Here is a 16012-nt window from a genome sequence, read left to right on the forward strand (position 1 = left end):
TAGCTCCAGCCTCACACCCTAGCCCTCCTCCGCACAGAGCCCCTGCCCTATTGGTAAGCAGGGACTCTGCCCACTCTAAGTCTGGCCCTAAATGATGATGACTCTCCCCTCTTGCCCAAGATAGGTTCAGGCCCGCTGGTCAGGACTCAGCCTAGGCTGAGTTGGGCCCAGATGGCTGGGGAGACTGCCCAGGGGCTGCTAGAAACCGGCAGGATGGCCAGACTCAGGATGGACACCTCTCCCAGCAGCCCCCTCAGACCGCACCCTGTTCACAGGCTGGGCCCAGGAGACACCAATGGGGAGCAGCCAAGAGGGACAGCTGCTGTGCTCACCAAGCCAGCCGGGGCGAGATGCAGGTGGGCTTGGGGCCGGGCCGGGGGACAGGACAGCCTCCCGCCAGGCCAGAGCCTCTGACCCCCACCTGCCCGCAGACCTCCTGGACGACACTGACGTTGCCCGGCCTCGGGCCACCATCCCGGAGAGGCCCCTGCTGGAGGGGGAGAAGCGGCCACACGGCGGCAGGCAGGGGCCCTGCTTCTACATCGGAGGCAGCAACGGGGCCTCCATGTGAGTGGGGGGCCCCCGGGGCCCAGCCCAGCCTCGGCCCTGCTGCCTGCGGCCCCCACGTCCCCTCCCCTGGCGTGCCCACCCGCTCCCCGGTCCCCAAGGCCCCAGGGTCACAGCGCTCCTGTGCCCCCGCAGAATCGGCTCCTACTGCAGGAGCAAGGGCTGGCAGCGCATCCAGGACAGCCGGCGCGAGGACTACACGCTGAAGTGGTGTGAGGTCAAGTGCAGAGACAACTACCACAGCTTCCGGGAAGGTAGCAGGGGAGGGGCCACGGGCTCTGGCCTGCAGCTGCGAGAGCCGCCTGGTCCAGAGCCGGGGGCAAAGCGGGGCCATCGCCCTCCGTGCGGGGAGGCGGAGGCCGCGGTGGGAGGCCGCGGCGGCCTGGGCAGCCTGGCCCCACAGTGCCGCGTGCCAGCCGGGACTCTGCCCACGCCAGGGGAGCAGCTGCTGTACCAGATTCCCAACAACAAGCTCCTCACCACCAAGATCGGGCTGCTCGGCGCCCTGAGGGAGTACTCCAGGGTTGTGAACAAGAGCCACAAGACATCATCACTCTGTGCCCAGGCCAAGTAAGCCTGCCCCCGCCCCCGCCCCGGCACCCACCATCCACTCACCACACACCCATGTGTCCTTCAGAGCAGCAGGACGCCACCCGCCCACCCCATCCCACCCGTCCTGTGAACCCACCCGCTGCCCTCTTCTAGGCCCCATCCCACCCATCCAACGTGTCCATCGCTGGTCCTGACCACCCTCCTTGGAATCCACCCACTCACCATTCTGTCTGCTCACCCACATCCACCCCAAACACCCGCCACCCACTGCATCCCCCTACCCCCACGGACTACCCAGTGATCTATACACACACCCACTGTCGTCCACCCACCCACCCGTTCCCCAGACCCTCCCACACCACTGTCCACCTGCTCCCCTCCCCCACCCACCACACAGCTGTGTCTTAGCCACTCAGCACATTCCTCCAACTATGTCTACTCATCTGCCTCTCCATCCAACCAGCTGTTCACCATCTGTCTCCCCCCACCCCCACCAGGCAGGAAGCTCACCCACTCACCTGGCCATCCATGACATCACCTTTACATCTACATGTCCAGCCATCCACCTCCACCCTACCCGTTCCAACCACCCTAACCTACTCCCTTCAAGCATCTACCTGTCCACTGGACCACCTGCCCGCCCACCTACTTCCATCCCAAATCCATTTATCCAATCACCCACCTGTCCACGTCCCCACCTATTCATTTCTCCAAACACCCCTGCATCTATTCTCCACACACTACTGGGTGGCCACTCAGGCCAGGCCCTTCCTCTGGGGCGCAGATCTAGAAAGGACACAGCACCTGCCCTTGAGGAGCTCACCTGGACCAGCCCAGGACACCTCGGGCCACAGAGGTAGATGCATCCAGCCCAGCTGGAGGAGCCATTCCACCCTAAATTGAAGGATGGCCTGGTGGTTGACAAAAAGGGGTTAAAGGACACCCACAAGCCAGGGAAAGAGGTGTGAACTGGGCTGGGGTGTTCAGGGACCCATGCAGACCATTCACTGCATGCTGGACACTGTCCTGGCCTGGGGACACAGCTCTGGACTGTCCGCTCACAATGACTGAGCCAGTGTGGGTTGGAGTGCAGTGGTGAGGTGGGAGACGGGCCAGCGTGTGGGTGAGGCAGCCTGCAGCCTGCAGAGAAGCCAGGTGTGCAAGGACCCAGAAAAGAGTGCTCCTGGCAAGGGAACAGAAGTTGCAGAAGGAACGGCTGGGGTTGGGGGAGGCAACCAGCTTTCCAGTGGACACTGTCCTCCAGCTGCCCCCAGGTCAGTCCTCTGGTAAGGCTGGCTGGCCTAGCCTGCGGGGAGGGGACAGCCCTCCCTGTGTCCTCCCCACCTCCCTGCTCCCCCAGGGTCCTGAAAATGGAAGAATTTTTCCCGGAGACCTACCGTCTGGACATCAGGGATGAGAGAGAGGCTTTCTTCACTCTGTTTGATGGTGAGAGGCCACGGGACCCCCAGGCCTGTTTTCGGCCGATGGGTTCAGGGATGGACCAAGGACTGGGCTCGGTTAGGGCGGGGCCGAGCCCTGCGAGGTCGAGGTGGGGGCGTGGTCATGGAGGGGAAGGGTGGAGCTAGGTGGGAGATGGGTGGAGGGTCCAGGCTGGGCCTTGTGGAGGCGGAGCCTGGTAGGCGGCGGGACCAAGGCCGGGAGGGCGGTCGGGGGTCTGGGCGTGGTCACCCCGGGGCGTGGTCACTCCGGGGCGGGGCCAGACAGAAGCTCAGGCGGCGCTTCCTACAGAACATCAGATGTGGATCTGCAAGCCCACTGCGTCCAACCAGGGCAAAGGCATATTTCTGCTCAGGAACCAGGAGGAAGTGGCCGCCCTGCAAGTCAAGACGCAGAGCATCGAGGACGACCCCATCCACCGCAAAATGCCGTTCAGGGCGCCTCAGGCGCGGGTCGTGCAGAGGTGTTGGGCATGGACACGGGGCGTCGTTCAGGGTGGGGCTGACCATCGGCCCCGCCGGTGCCTGGGAGAGCTGGTGGGGATCACAGGGCCCACACAGGAGTCCTCGGTCATGGAAAGCTGCGGTGCCCTCACCTGGGCCCCTGTGTTGCCGGCAGAGGTGGGGGTGTCACGACTCGTCCAGGTTGCAGAGGAGATGCCCCCCACCCCCCCACCCCCACACAGAGGCTCCCGGACATGGGGTTGGGACAGGCAAGCCTTGGTCAGTTTGTTCCCCAGCCTGGGCCCTGCCCCTCTGTTCTGCAGGAAGGCCAGCCTCTCTCCCATCCCCAGCCCAGCCAGCCCCAGCCTTCGGGCCTGGAGCCAGAGCCGACCACCCCTCCTTTGCTCCCTCTGCCTCTGGACAGAGTCCAGACACTCAGCCTCACACGGGGACATGGAGCAGCAGCAAGCTGGCCTCCGAAGTGTCCCTTCGGACCTCCCCATCTGCCAGTATGACTTCTGCCACGGCTGCTGCCTGAGACCCCTCCCCTCCCTTTGGCCCTCTGGGTCTTTAGACCTACGGCTCCTTCCACCTGGGATGTCTCCACCCTTTAGGGCCTAGTGTCAGCCCTCCCGCCTCCAGGAAGTCCTCCCTGCCCACAGGGGCCCACTCTGCTCCCACGCTCAGGGACCCTAGTGAAAACTGCACCTTGGGGGGAGCCCCAGACACGTGCAGTGGGCTGAGATTTAGGGGGCGGGCCACCCTTCCCAATTCCCTGACCTGTTCAGGCTCAGAAATGTCCCTTCAGAAGAGAGGGCCCACAGATCCCTGGGACAAGTGGTGCTGAGGACCTGGTGTGGGCCCGGGGGGGGGGGGGGGCCAGGGGACACAGACTAGGCTGGCCATGTGCTCAGCCCCCATGTGTCCCCCAGGTACATCCAGAACCCACTTCTACTGGATGGGAAGAAGTTTGATGTGCGCTCCTACCTGCTCATTGCCTGTGCCATGCCGTACATGGTCTTCTTTGGCCATGGCTATGCCCGCCTCACCCTCAGCCTTTATGACCCTCATTCCAGCGACCTCAGCGGCCACTTGACCAACCAGGTAAGGATACGCCACAGACGAGGGCCCTCTCCGCAGCCTTGGGACGAGATCGTTGCTGGAACACAGAGGAGAGTTCAGCTGTAGACTGAAGCTCAGACCCAGAAGTGGCCCCGGCCTGGAGGTGGCCCGCTCTCTCTGATGGTGAGAGGCCGCTGGGCGCCAGACCCGCTCTGGGCAGATGGGCTCAGGGATGGACCAAGGCACGATTAGGGCGGGGCCGGGCCCTGCGAGGTCGAGGTGGGGGCGTGGTCATGGAGGGGAAGGCGGGGTCTTGTGGAGGCGGAGCCTGGTAGGCGGAGGGACCAGGACCGGGTGGTTGGGTAGGAAATAAGCTGGGAGGGGTCTGCGTGAGGACCTCAGTGGAGAGACCCTGTGCACAAAGGTCTCTATGAAAGGGCCTTAATGAGAAGGGTCCATGTGGGGGCCTTCCATGACGGGACACGTGATGGTTGAGAGGGTCTCAGCAGGACGGGTCACTGCAGAGCGTCCCAGGGCCTCTGCGGTCTTGCCAGGTAGCTGGGTTAGTGGGGGCGCTCTGTGGGGACCCTCAGCAGGGGCAGGGCCTCTGGGTGTTCTGGAGTGGTGGTCCCAGGTGCCGCACTGCCCTCCAGTTCATGCAGAAGAAGAGCCCCCTCTATGTGCTGCTCAAGGAGGACTCAGTGTGGAGCATGGAGCGCCTCAACCGCCACGTCAACGACACATTCAGGAAGGCCAAAGGGCTGCCCCGAGACTGGGTCTTCACCACCTTCACGGTCCGTGCGCTCCTCCCTAACACCCACCTGCGGGGAGGGGGCTAAGGGTCAAGACCCCTTATGGGGGGGCGCTGGGCACAAGGTGCTCAGACGTTCCTGGGGGGTGTATCTGCACTCAAGTGTGTGTCACGTGTGCGTGCGTGTGAGCTGTGAGATTGGCAGCTGGCCACTGCGAGGGGTCTCCAGTTACCCCCTCCCTCCCTCCCCCTTCCCTCTCTCCCTCCTTCCCTCTCCCCCTCCCTCTCTCCCACCCTCTCTCCCTCTCCCTCTCCCTCCCTCCCTCTCCCTCCCTCCCTCTCCCCCTCTCCCTCCCTCCCTCTCTTCCTCCCTCTCTCCCTCCCTCTCTCCCTCCCTCCCTCTCTCCCTCCCTCCCTCTCTTCCTCCCGCTCTCCCTCCCTCCCTCTCTCCCTCCCTCTCTCTCACTCTTAATCACCCACAGGACATGAAGGTCACCATTTTAGAGCGCACTGTTAGGGGTTTTCAGTATAGTCAAAGAGTTGCGCAATGAGCACCACCTGGTTCCTCAAACAGAAACAGCCACACCCATCATCAGTCGCTCCCCGTCACCTCCCCCAGCTCCTGGTGACCACTCCTGTCCCTACGGATTGCCCTAGCCTATTCTGGACATTTCCTACTAATGGAATCATACCACATGTGGCCTTTCCTGCATGTGTCCACACTTCGTTCCTTCCTGTGACTCAGTAACATGTCATTGTAGGGATATGCGATGTCTCTGGATAAACGCTTGTCACCTGATGGACATGGGTTGTTCCCACTTTTTGTCTATTATGAGTAATGCTGCTGTGAATATTCATGTGCAAGTTTTTGCACGAACGTATCTTCAGCTCTCTTGGGTGTATAGCTAGGAATGCTATTGTGAGCTCATGGGGTAAGTTATGTTGACCTGGTTGAGGAACTGGGGCTGCAATATTCCACACTCCCACCAGCAATGTGGAAGGGTCCAGTTTCCCCATATTCTCACAAACACTTGTTATTTTTCTTTCTTTCTTTCTTTCCTTTCCTTTTTTTTTTTTTTAAGTCATCCAGTGGGTGTGAAGTGGTATCTCATTGTGGTTTTGATTAACATTTCCCTAATGACAAATAACGTTGAGCATCTTCTCTCGTGCTTATTGGCCATTTGTAGGTCTGCTTAAGAGCTTTTTACATATTCTGGATACTAGACCCTTATCAAATATGTGATTTGCACATATTTTCCCCCGTTCTGTGAGTTGTCTTTTCACTTTTTAAAAAATTTTTTAATTATGTTACGTCAGTATCGTTTCACTTTTTTTATAATGTCCTTTTTCTTGCACAAAAGTTTTCCATTTTGAGGAAATCCAATTCATCTATTTTTTCTTTGTTATTCATGCCTTCGATGTCATATCTAAGAATCCATTACCAAATCCAGAGTCACAGAGATTTGTACCTGTGTTTTCTTCTAAGTTTTATCACTTTAGCTCTTACACATAGGTCATTGTTGCATTTTGAGTTAATCTTCGTATGTGGTGGGTGGAATTCGACTTTATTCTTTCACGTGTGGGTGTCCAGCTTTCCCAGCACCACCTGTCGAAGAGACTGTTCTTGGCACACTGTTGACAATCAACTGATTAGGTACGTCTGGGTTTCTCTAGAACGTCTATGAATTCTGATCCACTGATGCGTGTGCCAGTGCACACTGTTCTGAGTGTGTTGTACCACACTGACTGATTTCCATGCATAGAATCGCTCCTGCCTTTCTGGCATAAATCACACTCAGACGTGATCTATTAACCTTTAAATATGCTGCTGAATTTAGTTGGCTGGTACTTTAGTATCTTTCTGTCCACACACATAAGCAGTCTGGGTTCATAGATAGCGCTCTCTCCCACACTGGGGATGTGTTTCTTTCTCTTCTACTTTTGGAAAGTTTGTGAAGAGTTAGTGTTAATTCTTTAAATATTTGGAAGAATTCAGCAGTGAAGCCACCTGATCCGGGGCTTTTCTTTGTGGGAAGGTTTTTTTATGACTAACCCAACTTTTACTTGTTATAGGCTATTCAGATTTTCTATTTCTTATTGGGTCAAGCTGTTAGTTTGTCCGTTTCTTTCAAGTTATCTAATTTGATTGGATACAACTGTTCATAGTGTTCTATGAGTAATTATAACCTTTTTATGATTATTTTCATCTCTGTGTAAGGTCTTTCTTGATTTCTTGAGTGTTCTCTCCATTTTCTTGGTTAATCTAGCTAAGAGTTTGTCCATTTTGTCAATCTTTTCAATGAACCAGCTTTTGGTTTCATTTATTTTCTCTAGTGTTTTTCTCTTCTCTATTGCATTTATAGCCATTATTTTTCTTCCTTCTGCTTGCTTTCGGTTTTCTCTTCTTTTTCTAGTTTATTAGGGTTAAAGGCTAGGTTATCGATTTGAGATCTTTCTTCTTGTTTTTTATAGGTGTTTACAGCCATAAAGTTCCCCCTATGCACTGATTTTACTGCATTGCCTAAGATTTTATGTGTTCTACTTTCATTTCATTTGTTGCTAAAGAGTGTGCTATTTAATTTCCATAGACTTGTGAATTTTCCAGATTTCCTTCTCTTGTTGATTTTTAATTTCATTCCATTGTGGTCAGAGAACATACTTTGTATGTTTGAACCCTTTCATAATTATCGAAACTTGCTTTATGCCCTCACATTTTGTCTGTCTGCAGAAGGTCCCATGTGCACTTGAGAAGAAGATCTATTCTCCTGTTGGGTGTCTGTTAGGTCTCCCTGGCTATAGGGGTGTTTGAGTCCTCTATTTCCTTGTTGATCTTTGGTCTAAATACTCTACCCAGCACTGAAAGTATGGTATTGAAGTCTCCAGCTATTATTACTGAATTGTCCGCGTTGCCTTCAGTTCTGTTTTTGCTTCATGTACGTTGAGGTTCTGTTGTTAGGTACACGTATGTTTACAATTATTACATCTTCCAGATCTATTATTATACAATGTCCTTTTCTTTCTCTAGTAACAATTCTGTCTTAAAATCTATTTTCTTAATTTGTCTTAAAATTTACATCAGCTCTCTTTTGATACTGTTTACACGAAACACCTCTTTCCATCCTTTCATTGTCAACCTGTGTCCTTGAATCTCAAGTGAGTCTTTTATACATAGGATATCAAGGGTTGTGTTTTTTTATGCATTCTGCCAATCTCTGTTGTTTAGCTGGAAAGTTTAATCCATTTACATTTGATATAATTACTGGACGGTAGGACTTACATCTTCTATTTTTCTATTTGTTTCTACATGTCATATCTTTTCACTTCTCAATTCCTCCATTCCTGTCTCCTTTTGTATTAAATACATATTTCCTAGTGTACCATATCTAGTGCCATTCTTTTATTATATATTTTTTTAACTATTTTCTTTGCTGTTGCCCTGAGGATTACCATTAACCTCTTAATTTATAACAATTCAGTTTGGATTAATATCAAGTTAAATTCAGTAGTATTTAAAAAACCCCACAAAAAACCCTTGTTCTTATATAGTTCTTTCCCTCCCCTTATGCTGTTATTGTCACAAATTACGACTCTATACATTGTGTGCCCATCAACATAAATTTATAATTTTGTTTTATTTAGTTGTTTTTTAAAGAAGAAAGAAATTACCAAAAATTCATTTATATAACTTTTAAATTCAACAGTTACCAAAAAAATTCATTTATATGGCTTTTAAATTTAACTCTGGGGTTACCTTTGTGAGTGCTCTTTATTTCTTCACATGAATTCAACGCCTTGTCTAGCGTCCTTTCATTTCAGCCTGAAGGACCCTAGGGCAGTTCTATTAGTGATAACCTGTGGTTTTTAAAATCTAGGAATGTCTTGATTTCTCCTTCATTTCTGAGGAACAGTTTTGCCAGATACAGAATTCTTGGGTTACAGTTTTTCCTTTCATCATTTGAATATGACACCCCACTGTCTTCTGGAATCCATGGTTTCTGGTGAGAAGTTTGCTATGAATCCTATCAAGGACCCCTTACGACTCATCACTTCTCTCTTGATTTCAACATTCTCTCGTTGTCTTTTGAAAGGTTGCTTATGGTATGGTGAATCTCTTTGAGTTTATCCTAATTGGAAGCTCACTGACCTTCTTGGGTGTGTAGACTTCGTTTTTTGTGGGTTTTTTTTAAATCAAATTGGGGAAGTTTTCTACTATTATTTCTTCAACTATTCTTCCTGCCTCTTACTCCCTTCTCCTTCTAGGACTCCCATTATGTGTGTTAGTCGGCTTGATGGTGTCTCACAAGTATCTGTAGCTTTGTTTATTTTTCATCATTCCCTTTTTTCTGTTCCTCAGAATGGATTATCTCAATTGACCTATCTTCAAACAACCGTTAAGCTCCTCTGGTGAATTTCATTTTTTATTTACTATACTTTTCAAATCCAGAACTTCTATGTGGTTCCCTTTTATAATATCTGCCTCTTCACTGATATTCCCTATTTGGTAATATATCATTCTCATATTTTCCTTTAGTTCTTTTCAAGTGAGGTCTTCTGAGAGGCCAGCAGAGAGATCACAACAAATAGCTACAATTCTTTACAAGTCAAGTCGGTACTGCTATCTCCAGTACTGAGAATGTAGGCTTTTTTCAAGCCTAGCACTGAGCTGGGAAGTAGGAATAAAACTAGGGCAAGTTAAAGTGCTACAAAGCTTGTTATTCTCACCAAGATTCAAGATTTTTCTTTCATAAGCACTCCTCAAGCTGCTGCGAGCCTTTGGGTAGCTTCCAGGGTTCTGAAAAAGTGGATTCTGGTTATTTTTTGCCAGGCGTGTGTGTGTGTGTGTGTGTGTGTGTGTGTGTGTGTGTCTTTTCTGGGGTGACTTATTTTCAGATGTTCTTCCTTTGCCATTTTCCTGAATCCTTGAACCCACTCCAGTGAGGCTTCTTCTCCCTAGTGTGCCATTGAGACACTCACCAGTGACCTCCATATTGCCAGACCCAGGGGTCATTTCCCAGTCTTCTTTTTCCATGATCTGTCAGCCAGTTTGGACCAGCTGTTCATTCCCTGGTGTGCTTTCCCTGTGGCTTCTAGGACCTTGCCCACTCCTTCTTGGCCCCCTGTTCTGGCCCCCCATGTCTCAACTACTGCTCTCTGGAGGCCCAGGGCTCTGCTCTTTATCTGCACCCATTGGTAATGAAAGTCTCTTGGCTCCACAATTAAACATCTGGCCCTGACCTCTCTCCTGAACTCGACCCTTATATCCCAGGGCCTATCAATACCCATCTGCAAGCTCTTAAACATCTCAGGCTCCATGGTTCTCCTCCTCTTCTCAGTTGATGAGGGCTTCATCCTTCCAGAGTCTCAGATCAAACACTTAGGGATAACTCTTCCCACAGCTCATAACCCATTCATAAACCAATCAGGTTAGCTCTACCTCAAAATATATTCAGAATCCAGCCCACTACCTCTATCTGCCCAAGCCACCTGAATTATTGCAACAACTTCCTCATAGCCCCTCCGTCTCTCTCAGCATAGCAGCCAGTCGACCCTATTAGGGCATGAATTAATTATACCCTGCCTGTACTCCACCTTCCAACAGCTCTGATATCAGCATGAAAGGCAAGGTGCTTCCCATGCCCCCGTGACATGACTGGCGCCACTCTGGACTCATCTCCTGCTGCCCTCCAGCTTGCTCCAGCCACAGCAGCCTCACTCTGTTCCCCCAACACTGTGGGCATGCTCGCTCGTACAGCTGTTGCTCTTCCCCCAAATTCCCCGTGCCCTATCCCACAGACCTTCCTTCCATTCAGTCTCCAGTCTGCTCACTATCTCCTCAATGAGGCCCAACACCCATCCCCCTTTTTGCAGCAACCACCCCAGAACGCCCCAGACCCTAACCCTGCTTCATTTGCTTCATCAGCACGTGCTGCTTGACATGCTGCACAAAATATACAGTGATTAACGTGGCACACTTGTTTTCTGTCTCTCCTGCTGTGAGTGAGCTGCTCAAAGCTCTCTTCGCTCTTGGGCCCCAGGAGCTGCCATGAAAGAGGAGCTCCACGCGTTTGCTGGAGGAATGAAACAAGAGTGAATGAGTTTCTAGCTGTGAGCCTGTGACTCCGTGTGAAAGTGTGAGCAGGTGTAGCTATGCAGGTGAGGACGCAGGTGGGCGTGCAGGTGAGGGTGTGGCTGTGGCTGCTCAGGTCTGGGAGTTGTAATCAGGGGGTGACATCCAGTCACCCCCTCCCTGCCCCACCCACAGAAGCGGATGCAGCAGATCATGGCCCACTGCTTCCAGGCTGTCAAGTCCAAGCTGCACTGCAAGCTGGGCTACTTCGACCTCATTGGCTGTGACTTCTTGATTGATGAGAACTTCAAGGTACTGTGGAGGTTTCCTGGGGCGAGTGGGGTTTGGTAGGTAGGTGCAAGGAGGCAGGGGCCATCTGTGCATATCCTGACCACTCAGGCAAGCCCATGGGGTGGAGTCTACAGTCAGACTACCCCACCCCCAGCCAAGCTCCTGCAGCTGGAGCAGTGCCCCCCAAGGCCAGATCCTCAGAGCCTTAGCCTCTTGGGCAAATAGGAGGATGAGGCCACAGAAAAGGAGTGACTGCCCAGGATCACTCGGCTTAATGGGGACCAGGGCCTCAGCCTCCTGTTGGCCAAGTGATGTGTGGGGACCATGCTAACGAGTGTTGGGCCCAGGTGTGGCTGCTGGAGATGAACTCCAACCCTGCCCTGCACACCAACTGTGAAGTCCTGAAGGAGGTGATTCCAGGCGTGGTCATGGAAACCCTGGGTGAGGCCCTTGTGCAGCCCCCGAAACCCTCAAACAGGCCCCTCACTGCTTGGATGTGCCATCCCACCCTCTCCCCAAAGTCAGACATCCACAGACTCGGTTCTCCAACATCCAGAGGGCCTACGTGGAAACCCCACCCTCTGCTCAGGCCCCGCAGAGGAAAGGCTTCCCCGCCCAACCTCCCCAGAACTTGGTGCCTGCCACACCTCGTGCCCACCTGGGTCTCGTCCCCACCTGGGTCCCGCCCCTCAGCACTCCCTCACCTCCTCCTCTGCCCTCAGAACCTCCACGCCAGCCCGCAACCATGATGCTGGGGAGGCTGAGTCGCTGCCCCTCCCATGTCCCCCCATCTAACGCCCCCACTCCCCCCCTCCCGCGCCTCCCCCAGACCTGGCGATCGAGACCTTTCAGAAGAGCTTACGCAACCAGAAGATGGTCCCTCTGCTGTCACAGCGCCGCTTCGTGCTCCTGCACAACGGCGAGGGGGACCTGTGGCCGCGCTTGGGGGGCCCCCGCAGCGCCCTCCGCCCGCCGCTGCCCCCCGCCCGGCCGGCGTGCGAGGCCGACTGCCCCGCGCCACCTCCGTTCCGCGCCGCCGACAGACCTGGCGGGCGCAGGCCCGCGCTGCCCCGGAGCCCCGGAGGCGCGCACGGGCGCCCACACTCGGCGCAGAGGCGGCCCCGACCGCCCGGCCCCGGCCCGGACGGCGCCCAGAGTGGGGAGCCCGGGGCCGCGCGGCCGCGAGCGGGCGCTGGGGACACGGCGCGAGAGCCCTCCCCGGGGCTGGCGGAGAAGGAGCGCGAGGAGCGCAAGAACGCGGGTCATCGCGGCTCCTAGCGGCCGGGCCACCAGCGCCCTCTCGGGACCTATAAAGGCTACTTTGTTACAAACGGCCTCGGCTGCGGATCAGGGGGCCGCCAGGATGCCCCAGGCTGCCCCACCCTCGCTCCCAAGACGCTCTCGTGGGGGCTTCCCTGGACCCCACGCCCTTCCCTCTGCCCCACAAGCCCCTACTCCGTTGCTGGGACTTGCCCCCGGGGGGCGGGGGAGGGGGGGGAGGGATTGGGGGAGGGGCTGGGGATCTGTCCTACAGGAGGGGAATGAGCTCCCCACAGCCTCCTACTCGGCCCTCAAGGGGCTGCCTCCGTCACGGGGAAGCCCACCAGCTCCAGAGCTCCGGCATATCACCCTGTGTCCCTCATTGATCAGGACCCTCCTGCAGCCCCACAACCCACACGACCCCTACTGCCTGACTCTACGACCCCCAGGAAAGGGTCTGGAACCCCGTGGAAAGGAGGGCTGGCTCACACCCAAGACTGTTCCTCAGAGGCTGCCCCTGGGGCTGCCCTCACCTTGCCCCGGCACAGCCCCTTTCTGGGCCTTCAGAGCACCTGGGTTCCACACTTCCCTCTTCCTGCCGTGGCCCCTCACTTTCCCACAGGCCCTGCGCTGCGGAGGACCAGAGGATCTAGGCCGTGGGTGAGGGGCACATGGCCATGGCAGGACAGCCCCGAAGGACGCGCTGAGCCAGCACCGCCCTCCCAGTCCATGCGTGGCTTCAGGTGTTCCCATTCCTCGTGGGTCCAGCACTGATGTTGCGGGGAGATTCAGGGCCTCTGATGTGTCCAGGCCCCTGCTACCACTAAGTGTCCAGAGCCAGCCATAATCCCCTCTCCCCTGTTCCACCAGCCACTCGCACCCATCCCAGTCCAGGTCCCAGGGTCCAGGCAAACCAACCCCCCCCCCCTAGCTTGCACACTTCCTCCTCATTTGCTCCCTCTAACGCACTCTGCCCTCACCTCAGCAGATGATTACCTCCAAGTCACAGATGCCCTCCTCCTGACCCTGCTGGGTCAAGGGCTGCTGGAGCCCATTCTCTGCTCTGCCTTGGAGTGCTGGTGGGACCTGGGATCAACAGGGTCTGCAGTCCAGCCCCTGCTCTGCAGGGACTGTCCCTCCATTCCCAGGGAAGCAAAAGCCACTGTACCACTAGAGGGCGCCGTGCACCGCTGTGTCTCAGGCTGGGGAGCAAAGGAAAGCCCCACAGGCCTGGGGCCAGGGACTGACCTATCCAGTGACTCACAGACCACCCGCCTGACCCCTGCCACCCCAATGCACTTTGTTGCACCCCTGCATCATCTTGCCGCTGTGGCTTAGGATATGGGGTCCCCGGAGAATGCCAAGAAGCACACACTTATCACCATGTGCCTGGGGTCCAGGAACCCTAAGTCCCCTCCCAGCACGTCTGGTGGTCAATCCCTGAGACTGGCCACACTCAGCCATCGCCTGCTGTGTGGCTGGGCCTGTTGGCTCTGTGCTCAAAAGTCCCGGGAGGGAGGAAGACCAGCCTCCATGGGGGGTGGGGGTGCCTCCTGGGCAAGCTGAGTGCACCCAGGTCTTTGCGACATACACACCAGCAGGTGTGGGACCAGCACCATGTTGCCTGCAAGCATCCAGGCCACTCCACATTTCCTGATACCCCCTGGGGCATCTGTACCCCACGTCCCAGCTCACAGGCCTCTCCCACCCCTTCCTGACATCCCATCTGCCCTGCAAGCCCTGCCCACCAGGCCGCTGCCCTGCACACTGTCTCGTGGTTCCTGATGTGGCCCGATGGCACTGTCCCAGAGCGTCCCAGCTCCCTTTCGCCACCACAGTGCCAACATGGCCTTGCGGAGCAACCCAAGGCCTCAGTGACAGGCTGGCTTTCCCTGCTGAGTGGGAGCAATGTAAAGAGGAGTGTACGTTGGTGGAACAGCCTGCCCTGTCCTAACTGAGCCCCCTCCTGGGGCTCCCCCAAAGGTCTGTGTGTGGCTCTTGGGTCCCTGGCACCCCCTCGAGAGCCCAAATGTCAATAAAGTTTCCCAAGAACCACCTCTGCTTGCCCAAACCCCCAGAGGTGACAGCCACACCCCTGCCCCCATGCGGACCCTCCCCTGGCCCCACCTAGCTCACATTGGGCCCTGAAGGGCCCTTGCCAGCCAGAACCGTAAGGACCGCCAGGGGGAGGGAGGCCAGAGATGGAGTTTGGGGTGCTGTGGGCTCTGGGTCACCTGAACATCCGGAGGTATGAGGCGGATCCCAGTACCCAGACGACGTGGTGGCAGCAGGCACAGAAGAGGGGGCCAGGACCCCGGCAGGGGCTCGAGGAGCCTGCCTCAGCAACAGGGGAGGGATGGCTTCTCGAGCGCCTGGGATGGGGCTGACAGCACTGCACCTGGAGCTTGTCATTGGAGCTGAGTATGGGCTCCTGAAAGCTGAGTGTCTATCTCTCCCTCACACCCCTACCTCCCCCCACACTCCCTCCCTCTCCTCTCCCTCTCTCCCCCTCCAGGGGTGAGTCCTGGGGTCCTGCTGGTGGGTGGGGAACTCAAGCAGTGCCTTCTGCTCTCACCCAGGCACCCCCGCCATCCCTGCCACCTCCATCTGGAGGACCACCCAGCACAGGCCCTCCCACTGGCACCCACTGGGCCTTCCTTCAGTCCCTGGCAGACACCGCGCAGGGTCTGCTGACCACCTCCCAGTAGCCATGGGTCTGTTGCAGCCAGAGATCCCACGGAGCCCCGAGGACTCCGAAGACATCCCCCCGTACCACCCCCCACCCCAGAGCCTGTCTCCTGTGGGGTGCGTGTCTGAGAAAGGGGTCTGGAGCAGCCCCGGCCTGAATCAGCATCTCTGGAAAGCACCTCAACTCCCAGAGCTTCCTGGAAACATGAGCCAGGTGGGGGTGGAGGCGGCTGTGTCTCTGCCCCAGCACCGCCACTTACTGAAACACAGGGGTAGCGCCTCCCGCCTCCCAGAGCCAGTCCTTTTCTGACCTCAGAGCTCAGCCCCACTGGAGGAAGAGTGGCTTGCTCCTGAGTGTTCAGGAAACCACAAGGTGGGGGGCAGGGTGGTGGCCCCACGTCCTGGTCAAAGCCCTTGCGTGATGGCCTGGCATCAGGGGCGTATTTTATCAAGGGCCGCCCATCCCAGCACCTGGGGGTAGCCGGGGACCATCTGCCTCTGGACAGCTCCCTGCAGCTGCCCTAGGACTGGGGCTGAGAGGGGCGAGTGTCCAGTTCTGTCTCAGATGGGTCTCCACCCCTCTGTCCGGCCGAGGGAGTCCCACACTGGCTGAGTCCAGATCTCAGTAAAGGGAGAGGCAGGGGCCATTTCCAACAAGGGGAGGGGAGGGGACTGGGTGGAGAGCTGCTGTGGCTCTTCTGAGAACCAAGGGCAGCCTTCAGGCCCTTATCTGAGGTTGAACAGACACCCCGGACTCCTACCCAGGGAGAGGAGCTGCGGTTTTCCGGAACAGCTAGAGAACCTGTCCTGTGGGGTGGGGGTTTTCAGGGGAAGGAGTGTGGGGCCTGAAGCTGGCCTGCGCAGTCTCATGGT

The 16012-nt window shown here is 55.8% G+C and overlaps 1 protein-coding gene across 1 annotated transcript in view; it reads left to right on the top strand.

The window, feature by feature from the left end:
• The window catches only part of TTLL10 (tubulin tyrosine ligase like 10), a 26749-nt gene extending 14280 nt beyond the window's left edge, over positions 1–12469 (top strand). The window contains exons 7-17 of the mRNA XM_040645521.1: positions 432–567; positions 703–821; positions 1005–1137; positions 1904–1975; positions 2480–2565; positions 2869–3040; positions 3953–4124; positions 4736–4876; positions 11096–11212; positions 11539–11632; positions 12021–12469. Of these exons, the coding sequence (XP_040501455.1) occupies positions 432–567; positions 703–821; positions 1005–1137; positions 1904–1975; positions 2480–2565; positions 2869–3040; positions 3953–4124; positions 4736–4876; positions 11096–11212; positions 11539–11632; positions 12021–12469 (1691 nt within the window). The remainder of the gene's footprint in view (positions 1–431; positions 568–702; positions 822–1004; positions 1138–1903; positions 1976–2479; positions 2566–2868; positions 3041–3952; positions 4125–4735; positions 4877–11095; positions 11213–11538; positions 11633–12020) is intronic.
• Positions 12470–16012: the final 3543 nt, after the last annotated feature.

This window comes from Ursus maritimus, unplaced genomic scaffold (genome assembly GCF_017311325.1).
Source record: "Ursus maritimus isolate PB19 unplaced genomic scaffold, ASM1731132v1 scaffold_32, whole genome shotgun sequence".
NCBI lineage: Eukaryota > Metazoa > Chordata > Mammalia > Carnivora > Ursidae > Ursus > Ursus maritimus.